At 44.1% G+C, this 18,148-nt stretch overlaps 1 protein-coding gene across 1 annotated transcript in view; it reads right to left on the bottom strand.

The window, feature by feature from the left end:
- The window catches only part of SPPL2B (signal peptide peptidase like 2B), an 859,053-nt gene that overhangs the window by 316,430 nt on the left and 524,475 nt on the right, over nucleotides 1-18,148 (bottom strand). Inside the window, exon 7 of the mRNA XM_044054743.1 lies at nucleotides 1,546-1,688. Within this exon, the coding sequence (XP_043910678.1) occupies nucleotides 1,546-1,688 (143 nt within the window). The remainder of the gene's footprint in view (nucleotides 1-1,545; nucleotides 1,689-18,148) is intronic.

Genomic DNA, 18,148 nt, shown 5'->3' with positions numbered 1-18,148 from the left:
GACATTTTCCCATTCCAGATTACATGTAAACTTGCAACCAAAAGAAAAAAACAAGATAAGAAGAGAACCCCAATGGGGCACTTATCTGAAAATGGCTTGGTAACCAGCACAAAAGGAGTGTTCAGACTGATTATTGAAGATGACGTTCAGACTGGCAGTAAAGAAGTTCTGAAGTATGTACATCTCCTTTATACCCTACACCAAGAGCGGGGAGCATATCTGTGATGCGTGATGTCCTTAAAAAAAACCTAAGGCTGTGGTATACTGGCTAGACATTGGGTAACCCTTGGCAGAGGATTCCTTTAGTAAAGAATACTACAACCGTGATATGGAAGGACATCTACTTCTACTGGAATCTGTAGATTCTCCACCATCTTAAGAAACGTTTTATGTGTACTCCAGTCATGTTGAGCCTGTAGATTCTCCACCATCTTAAGAAACGTTTTATGTGTACTCCACTCATGTTATCATCCATTTCTGCATACCAGCTGTCTACTCTCTCTTAAGGAAGTCATATATGCTTTTTCAGGTGCAGACATTGAGTTCTACCTGGTCTGGCTGAATGTGTAACGCTGCAAGATGATCAAACCTGGGCTTGAAGAATGCATCTCATTCACATTTCACTACTTACCGCTACTATGTTATAAAGTCAGCCAACCTGCTCAGGCCTGCAGTGTAAAATATTTTACTTGCACTCTAAATAGCAAGTCCAAAGAGAAAACAAAGAACATAGACTGAGCTACAATGCTGAGAAGACGGCACTAACAGCTGGAAGACACTACCACAGCAGACCACTGTGAGGTTAGTGATCCAGCTTTGGAACATCAGAGACCAGATACATTACTAAACTAGTGGCCAATTACCCGCCAAGATGGGATTCATAATTTGTTGTATTGCACAGGTAGGAAAAATGCAGGGAGTACATGTATATGCATAACCACAAAACAGTCCTGCTAAACACAGAGAGAGAGAAGCGCAGACACATTGAAGATGTGGGTGCTTTTCCCATGTCCCCTGACAAACAACAAAGCAGTCCAGACTTAGGAAAACAGGAATGCAGGAATATGCTAAGCAAGCAATCATGGAGACCATAAGATACCTAGCCATGAACACCTTTAATCAAAGTTCTTGCCACCGTTTTCAAGCAATTAATAGTGCTCGCCTCCCAAACTGAGCAGGCCCATACAAAACATTGGTGTAAGTTTGTCATAGTCATGAAGACTAGCCTTGAAGGTAGTCAAAGCAGTACTTTGCTTGAGCTGCAGTGGTAATGTGTGTGCTTCCTCAGCAACTGATGCTCCACCTACCTACAACACGAGAAAGAAACTCTGTCCTTGTCTTTCTCAGTCAGTCCTCCAGTGTCTAAACTGCTTCTAGTAGGACAGAGTCCACTGGTAGTAAAGGCACATACCTGGCCATATAAAAGCAGGATGGCCACTGAAATCCCAGTATTTTGAATTCCATTCACAATGCAACACATTTACCTTTCACAAAGACCAATAACACCAAGTACAAACAAAAAGAAAAATAAATGATAATGTGTACCTAAGTGATCGTAGAGGTAATAAAGTAGCACTAGCATGGAGCAGCACATTAGCACAAACATGCAGATCATGATGGGCGTAACATCAAGGGTTTCATCTTCATGTTTCTCCGCACTGTCATCTCGTTTGTGTTTCATGTACCGCCTAAAAGAAATAGCAGTGCACAAGAAAAGATTAAACTATATAAAATGCCTTTTTAACACTCTAAAATTAAATCAAAACACATTCACTGACGTGCCCCAGTACCATGTGATCCTGAGGCAAGAGATGCTTACTGTGTGTACTAAATGGTGTAAAAACGAGAAGCAGACCACCACTGACACAAACTTTAAACATCTGCAGCACAGGACTGAACACCACTGCAACAATTTGTATACATTTGCAGCACAGGACTGAACACCACTGCAACAATTTTTAAACATTTGCAGCACAGGACTGAACACCACTGCAACAATTTTTAAACATCAGCAGTAAAGGACTGAACACCACTGCAACAATTTTTAAACATTTGCAGCACAGGACTGAACACCACTGCAACAATTTTTAAACTTCAGCAGTAAAGGACTGAACACCACCGTGACCCATTTAGTTGCTTAAACACACAACAATTAGTATCCATCACAGTACTTTCGTACTCGCATCTAAAGAGCCTAAATAAAGCAACTATAACAAATAATAAGGGTGTACGTTCTTCTGAACAGGTTATTCAGCATGCGTGGTACATGAGCTACAACTCTAAATTATTTCAACAGTGAGGTCAAAGTTTCATATGAATTTTTAAAATTTGCTATTATTATTTTAAATCTTAAATACGCCAAAATGTGGGTTTAGTGTCACCTAATAATCAGCAGCATGACCACAAAAACTTTTGTTTGTATTACAACAAAAATTCAAATCTATTAATAACTTTTACAAGCAAAACAGTTAGACAATACTAGGACTGTTGACATGCCTAGCTGCTTTTGTGCAGGCTTTGGACTGATGCAATAAACTCCCTTGTCCCCGAAAGTGTAGCAGCAAAAAGAAAAAATGGGGAACAGATTATCACAATGCTTACACTGTTGAATCAAAGACTACTCTTTCTCAGGATGCAAGCCTTGAGAACTGTGACATATATGACTACTGGTCCACATTCAGTGCATCATAAATGCTCAAACAAATTGTGGAAGAAAAGAACCTTATATAAGGACATTAGTGTCAGCATTAAACATTTCAGAAATGTTGAAAGACTGCAGCAGGTGAACCATGTGTGAACTCATGCATAACAACTCCTAGGCCCGTCTCTACAGACAGCCATGTAGAAAATGCCTGCTTGGACACTGGTGGTCTTTTTTCTTGCTTTCCTAGGAAACTAAAATATGACTAGTGTTGAAGGCCTTTATTCTATCCAAGGAGTAATCTGAGCTGCATGTGGACATCCAAGAGTCTTTCCTCATTTTTAGGTTTAGGAAAGAATACAATGAGATTAAGAGATTGGCTCAAGGTAAACTATAATTAACCTCCAGCCTGATAAGCTGGTTCGAACAGAGTTAGTGCTAGTTTTTCATGCACAAAGTTAAGATCTCAAACAGAAGTAACCGGTTTCCTAGGTGAATGGATACGCAAAACATTTTGAAAACTGTTGGATTGAAGTACAGGTAGAAAGGGAGGGATCTGAGGGCAGACCAGCAGCAATGGCCAAGATATGAATCTTGGCATGTCAGAGGATAATTCAAAATCCGGGACCAGAGGTATCCAGGCCTTAAAAAGTTCCAGGTTCTTAGCATGGTACAAACTAAAAACATCTATTCCACTTACACATGTATGATTTTTCTAATAGCAGTGGTTTTTTTTTGTTTTGTTTTAGCCTCCTTTAATATGCACTGCACATCTGCAGAAAAAAGTACCTTAGGGTATCAAAACTCTCATCCAGTCAACTGAAGTGATTTAATTTGGGAGAGTGTATCAAACAACCCCAGTCTTGTGTGGATAAATATAGTCTGTACAGAAGCCTGTAAAAAATTGCCCTTGGACAACTTCAAAGGGAGTCACTACAATTTTTGGAGAGTCCATACCTTTAGCAGAGCCTTAGATATCAATGAAAAGGGTGAAAAAGCACAGAGAAACATTCCTGGTCCATGGGAATGAGAAAATATCCATCTTCCAGGCCTGCTTGCAAGGATTCCTAGAGCAGAATTTTTTTAATCACTTATTTTGATAGGAAGTAAACAGGTCTATTTCAGGTGTGCCTCACATTTGGATCAATTCCTGAAAGACCCCTGGGGTGTAGTTTCCATTTGTGAGGGTCCGTCCTGGTCAAGCTCAGCTTGCCTGCTATGTTTTGCTCTGATGGTATGTAAGAAGACTTAAGAGTCAAAATGAGCCAAGTCCTACCTCCCAAGCCATCCTGGCAAGGCTGCAAAAGATGTAAAATCTGGTACCCCCTTTTCTTGTTCATCTGCCACATATCTGCAGTGTTGTCTGGGACAAGCTGCACAGGTCCCACAGACAAAAGATGATTTAAAGCCTTTAGAGCATAGATTATTGTCAACAACTCTGACATTTATGTGCTTTATGTATTTTTGTCTGTCCTGTTCATTTCACAGACCTTCCACTTTGGATACAGACCTCCAAGCACAGTCTGAGGCATCTATTTTGACAGACTGAACCAGAATCAGAATTGAGAAGGGGAAGAGGAGACCTGGACAGAGAAAACTGGTCTACCTACCCCAGTACCTCACACATCCCAGCACTGGAATCATAGAAGATAAACGCTGATTATGTTGAGATCAGACAGACCTGAGGTACCACTGAATTTTTCTCATGTGAAGACTGGCCAAGAGAATCATGACAATAATAGAGGCCAAGAAAAGTACAGTTTTGTACCTACCATAAATGTAGATGTCCGATAGACATGCAACTGCAGTCATAACATGTGGGTAGAATACCATAGCTTAGCTGGGGGAGGAGGAATGCCCTAGGAAAAGGATGGTGTGGCAATCAAACCCTGCAGGACTGCCGAAGCAAAGCCTGCTCTGGATCTGGAGTATAGAGGGAGATTGTAGTGTTTGGAGAATGTATGCACGGAGCTCCATGTAGCAGCTTCTAGAATGTCCTTGGTAGGCACCCCTCTTAAGAATGCTGTAGAGGTGGCTGTAGCTCTGGTGGAATGTGGTCTGATATTGGCTGGAACAGTCTTTCCATGAAAGGAATAACAGAATCTGATGCAATGTCCAATCCATTTAGAAATAGTCTGTTTTGAAATTGCTTTTCCTTGTACTGCAGGGGCGTAAGCTACAAAAAGTTGTTCAGACTTCCTACTGGCCTTGGTTCTGTCCAGGTAGTATCTAAGTTGTCTGTGAATGTCCAAGGTATGCAACAGTCTTTCCCCCTTATTCTCAGGATTGGGGAAGAAAGCAGGCAGATGAATGGCTTGATTTAAAGAAATTAGAAGTTATGTACCTACCATAACGTTCCATGTTAGTTGTCTTCTCTCGCCTTCTTTCTTGCTGGATGGTTCGGAGCCGATCCTCGGCTCCGACTCGGCACTTGTTTTAGCTTGAGAACTCCTTTTACCAGCTCGAGGCAACCCTATATCCCATGATGCAAGGCGGAACTACCTCAGATCTCGTTTGGTAGCTAACCTACCCTGCTAAGGACTAACCTAATATATTTAGGAAAACCAAGTCCATAATAAAGAGTCCTCTAAAGAAGGCTCAGGAGGAAACAACCTGATAGGAACTCTTCAAGATCTGTCCAGGCCAGGGGGAAGGAGGGAGGGACGCAAGAAAGAAGGCGAGAGAAGACAACTAACATGGAACGTTATGGTAGGTACATAACTTCTAAATGTTAAGTTGTCAATCTCGCCTTCATTCTTGCTGGATGGGACCGCGTCCCTAGCACCTGTATCCCGGGTGGCTCAATGGAACAGACTCTTGAGAACTGTGGAACCAAAAAGTACAGTTTTGTACCTACCATAAATGTAGATGTTCGAAGATCCACATTGCTGCAGTCCTAACACTTGGGTAGTCCGCTGTCCCTCGGTCGGCCCGAATATCAGAGTATAAGGCTGACGTCGGTCAAGGCGCATTTGACTGACATCAGAACGTCAGGGTACAAATGCGCATGACCGACGTCACATCCTCAGTCTTTTCTTGCCCCAGATGTCAGAAGACCCTAAAAAGAAAGGTCAAAACCCATAGACAACAACTAAACAACCAACCAGCCTAACACGAAAAATATGTACAATATATACAATATATATACACTATACCTCAGAGGGATAACCCAGGCCACACAACCACCTCAAACTACAGAGGGGAAGGAGGGAGGACTGCAGCAATGTGGATCTTCGAACATCTACATTTATGGTAGGTACAAAACTGTACTATGTTCTTCATCTCACATTGCTGCAGTCCTAACACTTGGGTAGAATCCCAAAGCAGAGGTAAGGGAGGATGGCTAAACTATAATGAAGCAGGGGCTGCCAAAATGCCCTGCAACACAGCAGTGGCAAAACCAGCCCTGGATTTAGAGTACAGAGGAAGGTGGTAATGCCTAGAGAAGGTATGCACTGAACTCCAAGTGGCTGCCTCCAAAATATCCTTAGTAGCCACCCCTCAAAAGGCTGTTGAAGTGGCAGTGGCCCTAGTGGAATGAGGCCTAATCCCAGCTGGAATCTCTTTGCCATGATGGGAATAACAGAAAGCAATGCAAAATCCAATCCACTTAGAAATAGTTTGTTTTGACACGGGCTTGCCCTGAGAGCACAAAGCAAAAGAAACTAATAACTGCTGAGATTGTCTGAACCCTTTAGTTCTGTCCAAATAATATCGCAACTGCCTGTGTACATCTAAAGTGTGCAAAATCTTTTCCCCTTTAGTTTGGGGATTTGCATAAAAAGTAGGCAAATGAATAGTTTGGTTTAAAGCCACACTAGAAACCACTTTAGGCATAAAGGAAGGATTAGTATAAAGATACCCTATCCTTATGGAAAATTAAGAAAGGCTCAACTGCCATAAGGGCCTGCAATTCAGAAACCCTTCTAGAGGTAATGGCCAACAAAAAGCAGTCTTCCATGACAAATATTTCAACTCAGCAGTAGCTGCAGGCTCAAAAGGTTGTAGAGTGAGTTTCTCCAACACAAAATTGAGATCCCAAGCAGGAGTAGGAGCTCTCGTGGGGTCTTATATTCTTTGCCCCTCTAAGAAATTGCTTGAACAAAGGATGAGAAAACAATGGTGGGTCACAGTCGTAGTGAGCTGAAATTGCTGCAGCATGAATCTTAATAGAAGAGAAGGACAAACCTTTGTCCAATAACTCAGTAAGATATTGAAGAGCCACACTTAAATCAGGCTCAGAAACATCCAAATCCTTAGCTGCACTCCAAAATAAAAATCTCTTCCATTTATCTACACTTTCCTTGTACTAGGCCTTCTAGCTTCCAAAATCACATTCAAAACTTGTTGTGGAAGTTGAGACCCTTTATGGTTTAAAACAGAATATGCCATGCTGTTAGGTGAAGAGAGTGAAGCTTGACATTGAGCAAATGACTGTCCTCCTGGGACAACAGATGAGGAATCAAAGGCAAAGGCCATGGAGGCTTCCGTACCAGACTTCTCAGTAATGGGTACCAGTGCTGTCGAGGCCAATCTGGAGCTATCAAAATCATCCTTGGCTTGTCCTGTCTGACCTTCAGAAGTACCTTTGGGAGGAGAGGCAGAGGTGGAAAGGCATACACATGAAGATTTTTCCAACTGAAAGAAAGAGCATCCACTTTCCAAGCTGTGGGATGAAACCGCTTTGTGCAAAACTTTGGCAGCTGGTGGTTTAGTGGAGAAGCGAACAGATCTATGTCTGGAGTTCCCCAGGACACTGTCAATTTCTGAAATACATGAAGATCCAGTTTCCACTCGTGGGGATCCATGATTTGTCTGCTTAACACATCTGCTAAGGAGTTCTGTGCTCGGCAGAAACCTTGCCTGAAGACTTAGTTGTAAACTGAGAGCAGTCTCCCACAAAATCATTGCTTGCCTGCATAGAGGATAAGAATGTGTTCCCCTTGCTTGTTGATGTACCACATGACAGTTGTGTTGTCTGTTAGAATCAACACCTGCCCTGGAAGAAGTAAATCCTTGAAAGCTATTAATGCAAACTGGACTGCTAACATCTCCTTCAAGTTGATATGTAGATGCTGTAGTCTGACAGGCCACTTGTCTTGTATCCACTTTCCATTTAGATGAGCTCCCAAGCTTTGTCTGAGGCATCTGTTGTTAAAATTTGACTCGCCTCTGGCCGGGTCACAGAGAGTCCCTTGTTTAGGTGACATTCCTGAGCCCACCACAAAAATTCCTTTTGAATGCAAGGTATTATTTGAATGACAGTGTCCAGATGTTGGCAGTGCTGTGTCCATACATTTTGAGATACCATTGCAACTTCCTCATATGCAGTTTGGCATTGGGAAGCACCAGAATACAAGATGCCATGAACCCTAAGGCTTGAAGGACTGTCCTTGCAGTCAGCCCGGACTGAAGAGATAGATGATGGAAGTAAAGGGAAAGATTCTTTTGTTTGTCCGGGGTTAGAAAGGCCATCTGGGATGCTGTATTCAGTCTTACTCCCAGAAAGCACATGTCTTGAGAGGGTACTAGACTGGACTTTATTTCGTTCACAGAATACCCCAGGCATCTTAGCACTGCTATCACATACTCCAAATGACGAAGAAGCTCGTCCCTTCCTTGAGCCAGTATCAGGTAAACGTCCAAATAAGGATAGATTTGTATTCCTTTCAGCCTGAAGAATGCTATCACTGGAGCCAGAACTTTTGTAAATACTCTGTAGATAAGCCAAAGGGCAATGCAGAGAACTGATAGTGAGAAGTCCCAGTCCATAACGAGATACTTCCTGCAACTTAGCCTGATAGGAACATGAAGGTAAGCCTCCTTGAGATCCAAAGTTACCATCCAGTGATCCTTGCCCAGTAGAGGTAAAAGCTGTTGTAACGTCAACATTTTGAACTTGGGAATGTCCAGATAAGTGTTGAGGATAGACAAATCCAAAATCGGTCTCCACGTGTTCCCCTTGTTTGGCACAAGGAACAGGCGGGAATAAAATCCCAGGCCCCTTTCTGGCATAGGAACCGGCTGTATGGCCCTATTTGGAGTAACAGAGAAATTTGCTTGTGAGCCTCTATTCTTTGTTGAGGAGGAATGTCTGGCATGCCTTTGAAAGGAGGCAAGGTATGGAAATAAAACCTGTAACCGTGATGTATGATATCCAGTACCCATTTGTCTTGGGTAATCAAACTCCAATTTTCTTTGAAAAGTGCCAACCTTCCTCCCAAAGGTGCTGCCAGGCGAGAAGGTTCTGGCAGCTGAAAAGGTAGGTCATTGGGTCTGTTTACGAAGGACTGACCCCTGCCCTCACTCGAAGACTGTGCAGGAGAACTCCCTGTCCTAGGCCTGAAAGAGCCCTGACCTCTGCCCCTGCCACGTCTAGATCTACCCCTAGACTGGGAATCATAAGAAGGATCGTCCACCCTTTAGGCCAATTTCTACTAAATTTTGGAGGCTGAACCTGCAAAAAATCTTTAACAGTCTGCATAGACTTAGCCTTGTCTTCCATTTTCTTTAAAACTGCCTCAACAGGAGAACCAAACAAGACATCAGATTGCAAAGGGGCATCCAAAATCCTAGCTTTAACATGGTCAGATAAATTTTGATCCCTCAGCCAGGCATGCCTGCGAAGAACTGACCCAGTGGCAGCCACCCTAGACGAGGCCTGTACAGCATCAAAACCACATTGCAAAGAATGCTTACCCACCTGTTCAGAAACATGCACTAAATCTTGTAACTCTTTACAATCAATACCTTCCGCCAGAGCATCCACCTTAGATTTCAACTGTGAAAGGAGATAATTTTGATATTTCAACATGTGAAACTGGCAATTCAAAGCTCTCATGGCTAGAGTGGAAGAAGTATAAACTTTCTTTCCCCATCTATCCAAAGCCCTGGCCTCTTTATCTGCAGGAACCGGATTCTTGACAACAGAAGCCTTTACACCCTTAGGCCCCTGGCTAACAGTTTCTGGGTCTGCCCTAGGACTCTTAAAAGATACTTATGAGCTTCAGGCACCCTGTAATACCTATCCGGTTTAACAGGAGCAGGAGGCAAAGAATCAGGATTAGCGAAGCCTCTGCAAACACATCTTCCACTACATTCAGAACAGGAGGTATAGCTAAAGGCCTATGCTGGGGTAAAACAAAATTCCCTAAGCCTTTTCCTGGAATCAGAGAAATCCTGACCTTCCCATTTAAAATGCTCTCTCATGGGTGAAGGGTCTCTGAAAAGAAAAATCCTCAGGAGGAGAAGCAGTAGGAGTAGAATCATCCACATCAGAATCAGATTAATGAGAATACTCCTGCTTGTCTTCAGTCGCAGACTCAGTCACATCCGAAGCCTGCTCATAATCCCCAACACAGGTTCCATCCTAGGCCTCTTATCAGGAGGGGCATAGAGCCTCTAATTAAAGTAATTAAATCTTCTGCCATTTTAAGCATGTGCTTTTGGGCACAGAACCTGAAGAACTAGGAGTGACACCCACAGAAGCAAAACTAGACCTGCCTCTAGGGAAGCCTTGGAAGCAGAAGAGAGGGCCTAGACACCTTAGGAAGGGAGGGGAGTACAGTTACCTGAGAAGCCCCTACAGCCTGACCTGCCTCCTGGGAGGCCACATCCTGTAAAACACAGTCTCTCCTGGGGCTCCATAGAGGCCTCCGTCGGAACCACTGGCGTCTCTAAAGAACCAGTTCGGACGACTCCTGTAACCTAGGTTTAACTGCTTTGTCCTTGCGCTTCTTTGAAGAAGGAGCATCCGACGGCATATTGTAATTGCACCGCTTTCCAAAGACTAACCTGGCACAATCCAACCTACGCTTTATAGTGCGTTTATTAAACCTAGCACAAAAGCGACACCCAACAACGTCGTGCTCAGGTCCCAAACAAGGTATACACAAATTATGGTAATCCCTATGCGGTATCTGTTTCCCACAAGAAATACAGTTATTCACTTTTTCTGACATCCAGTAAACCACTGAGGCAAGAAAAAAACAAAATATTCCCCAGCAGTACTTAACCAACTCTGACTTCGGTCTGAAACTCCGAATCGAAAAATTTCAGAGGCACTTGCAACACTGCTTCTGCATCGGACCATGCGGCAAAAAAGACTGAGGATGTGACGTCGGTCATGCGCATTTGTACCCTGACGTTCTGATGTCAGTCAAATGCGCCTTGACCGACGTCAGCCTTATACTCTGATATTCGGGCCGACCGAGGGACAGCAGACTACCCAAGTGTTAGGACTGCAGCAATGTGAGATGAAGAACATCTGGCCCTGTCTCTGGAGGCCAAGTCTAATTTGTAATGAGAGACAAAGGTATGAGGAGTGGCCCAAGTAGCTGCTGCACAAATGGTATCAATAGGTAGTCTATCCTGAAAAGCTGCAGAAGTGGATAGACTCCTGGTTGAGTGTGCTTTCGGTTTAGAAGATAGTTGCTTGCCTCTGAGAGAGTACACATAGGAAATGGTGGAAGACAACCATCTGGATAAGGTCACTTTAGACACTGGGAGACCTATCCTGTTTTCTGCATAGGAGACAAATAATTGGTCCGATTTCCTGAATTGTTTCGTTCTATGCAAATAGTACCTGAGCTGACGATGGACATCCAAAAAATGAAGCTTTTGTTCAGCTCTGTCAGAATAGTTTGGGAAAAAGACTGGTAGATCTATGGATTGATTAATATTGGTTTGAGACACAACTTTGGGGAGAAAGGACGGTTCGTTCTTAAGGATACCCTGTCCTTATGAAAACCAAGTAAGGAACGGATGCAGAGAGCTTGAATCTCGGAAACCCTTCTTGCTGAAGTGACAGCCAGTAAAAATATAGTTTTCCAGGTCAATAATTTCAAAGAACATGAAGCAGACAGTTCGAAGGAGGTAACATCAAGGATGCCAACATTAAATTTAGATCCCATTGCGGAGGAGGATGCTTTATAGGCAGCTTTAGGAGAAAAAGTCCTCTCAGAAAGGCCTTGCATAATCTATGAGACATAATGTTATTATCATGCAAGCCAACATGATACTTGGAAATAGCAGCCAGTTGAACTTTAACTGTAGATGAAGAAGATCCTGACTGAAAAACCCTCAGCCAGGAAATCTAAAACAGAATGCACAGGAGCAGTAAAGGGATCAATATTCCTGGAATTTGCCCAAATAGAAAAACGTCGCCACTTGCTAGCATAAACAGTTCTGGTGGACGACTTTAAGGAAGACACTAAGATGTCTCTGACTGAATCAGAGATCATCGGAAGCCTGGCTAGGGAAGGAAGTGGAGCAACCAAGCAGTGAGGTTGAGAGAATGAATGGCCCGGTGCTGTTGACCCGACTGGTGGATCAAGAGATCCGGAACTGGGTCCAGATGCCAGGGCTGCACCAGGAGGTGACGATGCAGAGACGGAAACCAAATTTGTCGAGGCCAGTAAGGGGCAATGAGAATCAACTTGGCCCTCAAAACGGTGGCTTTCTGAATGACTTGTGGAATCAAGGGAAAAGGAGGAAAAGCATACAGAAGTCCCCGGGGCCAATCCTGGGTTAGAGAGTCTCTCAGGGGTTGGCCTGGTAGGGGAAAGAGGGTGAAAAAATCGGGGCATAAGGGAGAAATAATCCCTGACTAAGCTTTCTGAAAATATCAACTTACCTCAGCTGGCAAAAAGGAGACCTCTTTCGCTAAGCGGCAAACGAGATCTGAGGTAGTTCCGCCTTGCATCATGGGATATAGGGTTGCCTCGAGCTGGTAAAAGGAGTTCTCAAGCTAAAGCAAGTGCCGAGTCGGTGCCGAGGATCGGCTCCGAACCATCCAGCAAGAATGAAGGCGAGATTGACAACTTAACATCCCTAGATACCACCTTTGGCATAAAAGTAGGGTTGGTCCTTAATGAAACCCTGTCTCTGTGAAAAATAATAAAGGGTGGTATTGCCATTAGGGCCTGTAGCTCCGAAACCCTTCTTGCTGAGGTAATTGCCAACAGGAAAGCTGTCTTCCATGAGAGAAATTGCAAGTCAACTGAAGCTGCTGGCTCAAATGGAGGTAGAGTCAGTTTTTCTAAGACAAAATTGAGGTCCCAGGCTGGCACTGGGGCCTTCCTTGGTGGCTTAATGTTATTGATTCCCCTGAGGAATTGCCTTAATAAGGGGTGAGAAAAAACAGGAGGATCAGTGTTGTAACTAGCTGAAATAGCAGATGCATGTATCTTTATGGAAGAATATGAGAGGCCGTTCTTTAACATATCTGCTAAATATTCCAAGATGAGTGGGATGTTCAACAATGATGCATCATGCCCCTTGCCGGTATTCCAATTGCTGAATCTTTTCCACTTTGCTAAGTAGACCTTTCTGGTGGATGGTCTTCGAGCCTCTGTTAATATCCGCTGAACTTCCTTGGAGACAGATAAGCTGAAGTTATTTATGGGATCTCCAAGGCTGTTAGCTGCAGTGTCTGAAGATTTGGATGCAGTGTTTCGAAATTGTGTTGAGTCAAAAGTAGAGGCCACTGGGGAAGGGCCCGCCTCCTGGTGTGACATATGCTCCGTAGTAGTGGGTACCAGTGTTGTCTTGGCCAGTCCGGAGCTATTATGATTCACTTGGGTTTCTCTGCTTTGATCTTTAGTAATACTGAAGTCATCAGTGGCAGAGGTGGGAATGCATAGATTGCTAGGGAGTTCCAGTTGAATGAGAGGGCATCTATTTTCCAAGCTTTTGGATGGTATGTCCTTGTGCAAAATTTTGGTAGAAGATGGTTGAGGTGAGAGGCAAATAGGTCCACTTCTGGCTTGCCCCATGTCGAAGTGAGTTGTCTGAAGGCCTTCGGATGTAACCTCCACTCGTGTGGATCTGTGAAATTCCTGCTTAGGCTGTCCGCCAACACATTGTCTTTTCCTGGAACAAACTGGGATTGTAACTGGATGTTCAGGCTCAGTGATTTCTCCCAAAGCTGCATTGTCAGTCTGCAAAGGGGTAAGAGTGGGTGCCCTCCTGCTTGTTTATGTACCACATCACAGTGGTGTTGTCTGTCCGTATCATTAAATGGCCTTGCTGGAGTTGGTGTTGAAAGGCCTCGATGGCATGCATTACTGCCAGCATTTCCTTTTGGTTTATATGCAGATGTGTTTCCTTTGGAGACCATTGTCCTTGTATACACCTGCCTTCCATGTGCGCCCCCCCATCCAAGGTCTGAGGCGTCTGTAGTCATGGTCTGTGTTATCTGTGGTTTTTTGAATGACATACCTGTGTTTGCCTGGCTCACCGAGGCCCACCATAGGAATTCCTTTTGTAGGCATGGAATGAGTGGTATGATTGTCTCCAAGTTGTTGCTGTGTTGAGACCAAATGCTTTTTAGGTACCATTGAAGCTTTCTCAGGTGTAGTTTTGCTAATGGGACCAGGAGAATGCAGGATGCCATGTAACCCAGGGCCTGTAGGAATCTCCTTGCAGTCATCTGGGTGAGTTTTGATAAACCTTTGAAGTAATGAGTTAACTTCTCTTGCTTGTCTTCTGTCAGGTAAGCCATCTGAGAGGCTGTGTCCAGTTTGGCTCCTAAGAAGATTATTTGCTGGGATGGCTGCAGTCTTGACTTTTGGAAGTTGACTGTGTATCCCAAAGCTAGAAGTAATCTTATGACATAATCCATGTTTTTTGTCAACATTAATTTGTCATCCGCTTGTATGAGGCAGTCGTCCAGGTATGGGTAAATTTGTATACCCTGGAGCCTGCAATGAGCAATTACTGAAGCCAGGCATTTTGTAAATACTCTGGGCGCAGTAGATAAGCCAAATGGCAATGCTGAGAATTGATAATGCTCTGGCCCTGCAAGAAATCTGAGGTATCTTCTGCAGCTGTGTCTGATAGGGACATGCAGGTATGCCTCCTTGAGGTCCAGAGTAATCAGCCACGACCCCTTGCCCAGCATGGGAAGGAGTTGCTGTAGAGTCAGCATTTTGAACTTTGGTACTATGAGAAAGGTGTTTAATGCGGACAAGTCCAGTATTGGTCTCCATTGAGATTCTTTTCTTGGAACAAGGAACAGTCTTGAGTAAAACCCCTGGTCTTGTTCTTGTTGTGGAACTCTTTCTATTGCTTTCATCCGAGTCAGCAGAGTGATTTGCTTGATAGCCTCTGCCCTCTGATTTTGTGGTAGGTTTGGCATGCCTTGTTTTCTTGGTAAGGTATGAAAGTGAAACCTGTACCCTCGGTCTATAATGTCCAAAATCCATTTGTCCTTTGTCAGTCTGTGCCAGTTTCTGCAAACAGAGATAATTTCCCGCCCAAGGGAGCTTCTAGTTGTTCCCTGGTAGGCGGTAGTAGAGGAAAGTCATTGAGATTGTGGTTGTGGGGCAGGTGAAACCCCTGCGTTACTTCTTTGGTTTCCTTGCTGCCATTGTCGTCCCCTGTAAGGGCCTCTGTATTGGCCTCTTCCTCGGCCACGTCTGTTCTTACCCCTTTGAAACTTTTCTGGATTAGGAAAGGACCAGTTTTTTGAAGGCCAATTCCTACTGAATCTGGGGGGTTGAACCTGGAGGAAATCTTTCACAGTCTGAACTGATTTTGCTTTTTTTCCGATGGTCTTTAACACATCCTTAGCATTTGTACCAAAAAGCTTGTTCTTTTCCAAAGGTGCATCCAGAAGTTTTGTTTTTACATGATCTGGTAGAGGTTGATCTTTTAACCGAGCATGTCTACGAATGACTGCCCCTGTCATAGCTGCCCTACATGAAGCTTCCAGTGCATCATATCCACACTGCAGGAAGTGATTGCTTACTTGCTGAGTGTTATGTACAGCTTCCTGCAAAGTCTTCCTGTCTAAAGGATCAGGAGTGGCTAATGTTTTTTGTAAATCTTCTAACAGATAATCCTGATATTGTAACATATGAAAAAGGCAATTTAAAGCTCTCATAGATAAGGTAGTGGATGTGTAAACCTTTTTGCCCCATCTCTCTAATGACCTAGCTTCCCTGTTGGAGGGCAAAGGATTTTTTGAGTAGGAGGCTGAAACTCCTTTAGGCCCCTGTGAGATAGTTTCCAAATCAACAGTATGGGCCCTGAATAAATGGGAATGAGTTTCGGGGACCCTGTAATACCTGTCTGGCTTGGCTGGAGCAGGAGGAAGAGAATCAGGGGTAGCACTAGAGTCAGAATACAAATCATCCAGAACATCAAGTACAGGAGGAATAGCTAAGGGCCTGTGCTGAGGCTTCTTAAGGAAAGTCCTAAGGCGTTTCCTAGAATCAGAATAATCCTGACCTTGCCACTTGAAATGTTCCCTCATGGTGTGCAGAACTTCCCCAAAAGAAATATCCTCAGGAGGGGAGGCCAAGGGGATGGAATCTTCTGCATCTGAGTCCTCATAGGTCTGGAAGAGCTCTTCCTGGCTATCGGAGTGGACAGAGCCCTCAGAATCTTCATCTGAAGGAGTAGGGTCAGAGGGTTCAACCCGGGCCTTTATCAGGAGGAGGCTGGGATCCTCTCTCAGGATGGGCCTGTGAACCTCTAATCATGGAAATTAAATCAGCAGCCATGGACATAATTTGAGTCTCTGGAGTCGGCTGAGGTAAGGATTTAGAAGTAATATGCTTTGTTTTGCTGGCTGCCTTAGCCCTAGTGTAGGCCTTAATAGACATGGCCATAGGGGGCCTGGCAGCTCCACGTGCAGGAGTGACCTTGTCTACAGCAATGGTCTCGGGCATTTCCTCGGTTTCGGTATCCGGAGGAAAATCTATAACTGGCGGAGTAATGTCTGGAATCGAGTCGTGGTACGCGGTGTCTTCGGTTCGGAGCGGAGGAGAGACCGTCTCTGAGGGAACCGGAGCACTCGCGGTAGGTTTTGGCGTGGAGTCGGTGGTAGACGCGGGCCGAGGATGTCGGTCCCGGTCTTTTCGCTTTTTGGGAGTTTGCGATGTCGGAAGATCCGACGGCATGGTGTAAGCAAAATTATCGCCGAAAAAATCTTCAGCGAACTCCGCCCGGCGCCTGAGAGTGCGCTTGTTGAAGCGAGCACAGGCTACACAGGCCGAGACGTCGTGGTCTGGGCCCAGGCAAGGGAGACAGTAAGAGTGGAAATCCTTATGAGGTATTTATTTACCACAAGAAAGACAATTGTTAACTTTTTCAGTAATTTCTGACATCGGCTGAGGCAAGAAAAGGTCCCCAACGGGGTACTTAGCTTTTTTGATGACTTCGGTATCGTAGAATACAGGAGATGACCGACCGGCACTTGCGAACTGCTTCTGCTTCGGGCACCGCGCGGCAAGAAAGACTGAAGAAAATGGCGTCGGCTGATGCTTATGTACTCCAGCCGCTCTGACGTCGGAGAGGAATGCGACATCAGCCGACATCGGACCCAGACTTTGGAATCCGGCCGACCGAGGGCTGCCTGAGGCAGGACAACCCACATGTTATGACTGCAGTTGCATTCTTGAAGGACATCTGAGAATCCTGAGAAATCCCCTAGCAGGTATTGAAGATAGGTTGGGAAAGCTCTGGAAACTTTCTTGTCCAAATGAAGACTAATCTTAAAGATGTTTCCAGAAGACTTCCCAAAAAGGCTATTCTATGGGAAAGGATGAGAGAGCATTTCTGTCTATTCTATGGGAAAATATGAGACAGCATTTCTGTAAGTTCACTTGCAATCCCAGAATGAGCAAGACACTCACATCAGGAAATCTAGACAATTGGAAAAAAAGTATACAAGTACAAGACATGTCTTGAAGACTGCATTAAGCAGTTACTAGGCCAAACACTTTAGTCCATCTACTGCAAGTGTATTTGCAAACGGCAAAACAGAGAACTGATCATATAAGCCAGATGCAGAAACTTTAAGAAACTTCTGAATTCATTGCAAATAGGAATGTGATAAGCATCTTTTAAGTCTGATATTACCACGAAACTGAGAAGTGGAATAAACTGGTTTGGTGGATAACATTTTGTACTTTGAAAAACTGACAAAATTGACTGAAAAGGAGAGATCTAGGACTGGTCTCAATTTGTTTTGGTGCAAAAGAAAGCAGGAACTTCTTGAATACAATCCTTTGTCTCTCTGATCAGGAAGGCCACATATTCTATGACTCCCTGAGACAACAAGAGCGCCATCAGTGGAGGAAATAATGACATTTGGTTAACCAGATAACAGAGAATCTGCTGAAGGGGTTCTCATTGCTTTATGCAACCCTGCTGGATGATTCTCAGAACCCATTTGTCTGATGTCACTGGGGAACATGAAGGCCTAAGCTGATGGACTGATTCAGAGGATTGCCAGGTGAGGAGGATGAAGGAGTTTGAAGGGGCAAGTAGTCATTCTGACTTTTTGGACTGTCCCTGGTTTTAAGCCCCCCACCCCTTTCTTTTGTTTAAGCCTTTTTGCCACTGCTTTTTAAAATTCTGTTTGAACTTTACAGAGACTGCTTACTTTGCTTCTTAAAAAAGGGTCCTGAACATCTAGGAACATTTTCTACTGAACTTAGTAGGAGGGATGAAAATACAGGTAACCCCATGAATGAGTTTCGCTCTTTCATCAAATCA

Source organism: Protopterus annectens, chromosome 13.part0, assembly GCF_019279795.1.
Source record: "Protopterus annectens isolate FY-2018-M chromosome 13.part0, PAN1.0, whole genome shotgun sequence".
NCBI lineage: Eukaryota > Metazoa > Chordata > Ceratodontiformes > Protopteridae > Protopterus > Protopterus annectens.
Note: the sequence above shows the minus strand (reverse complement) of the source record. Positions and strands in the feature narration are given on the sequence as shown.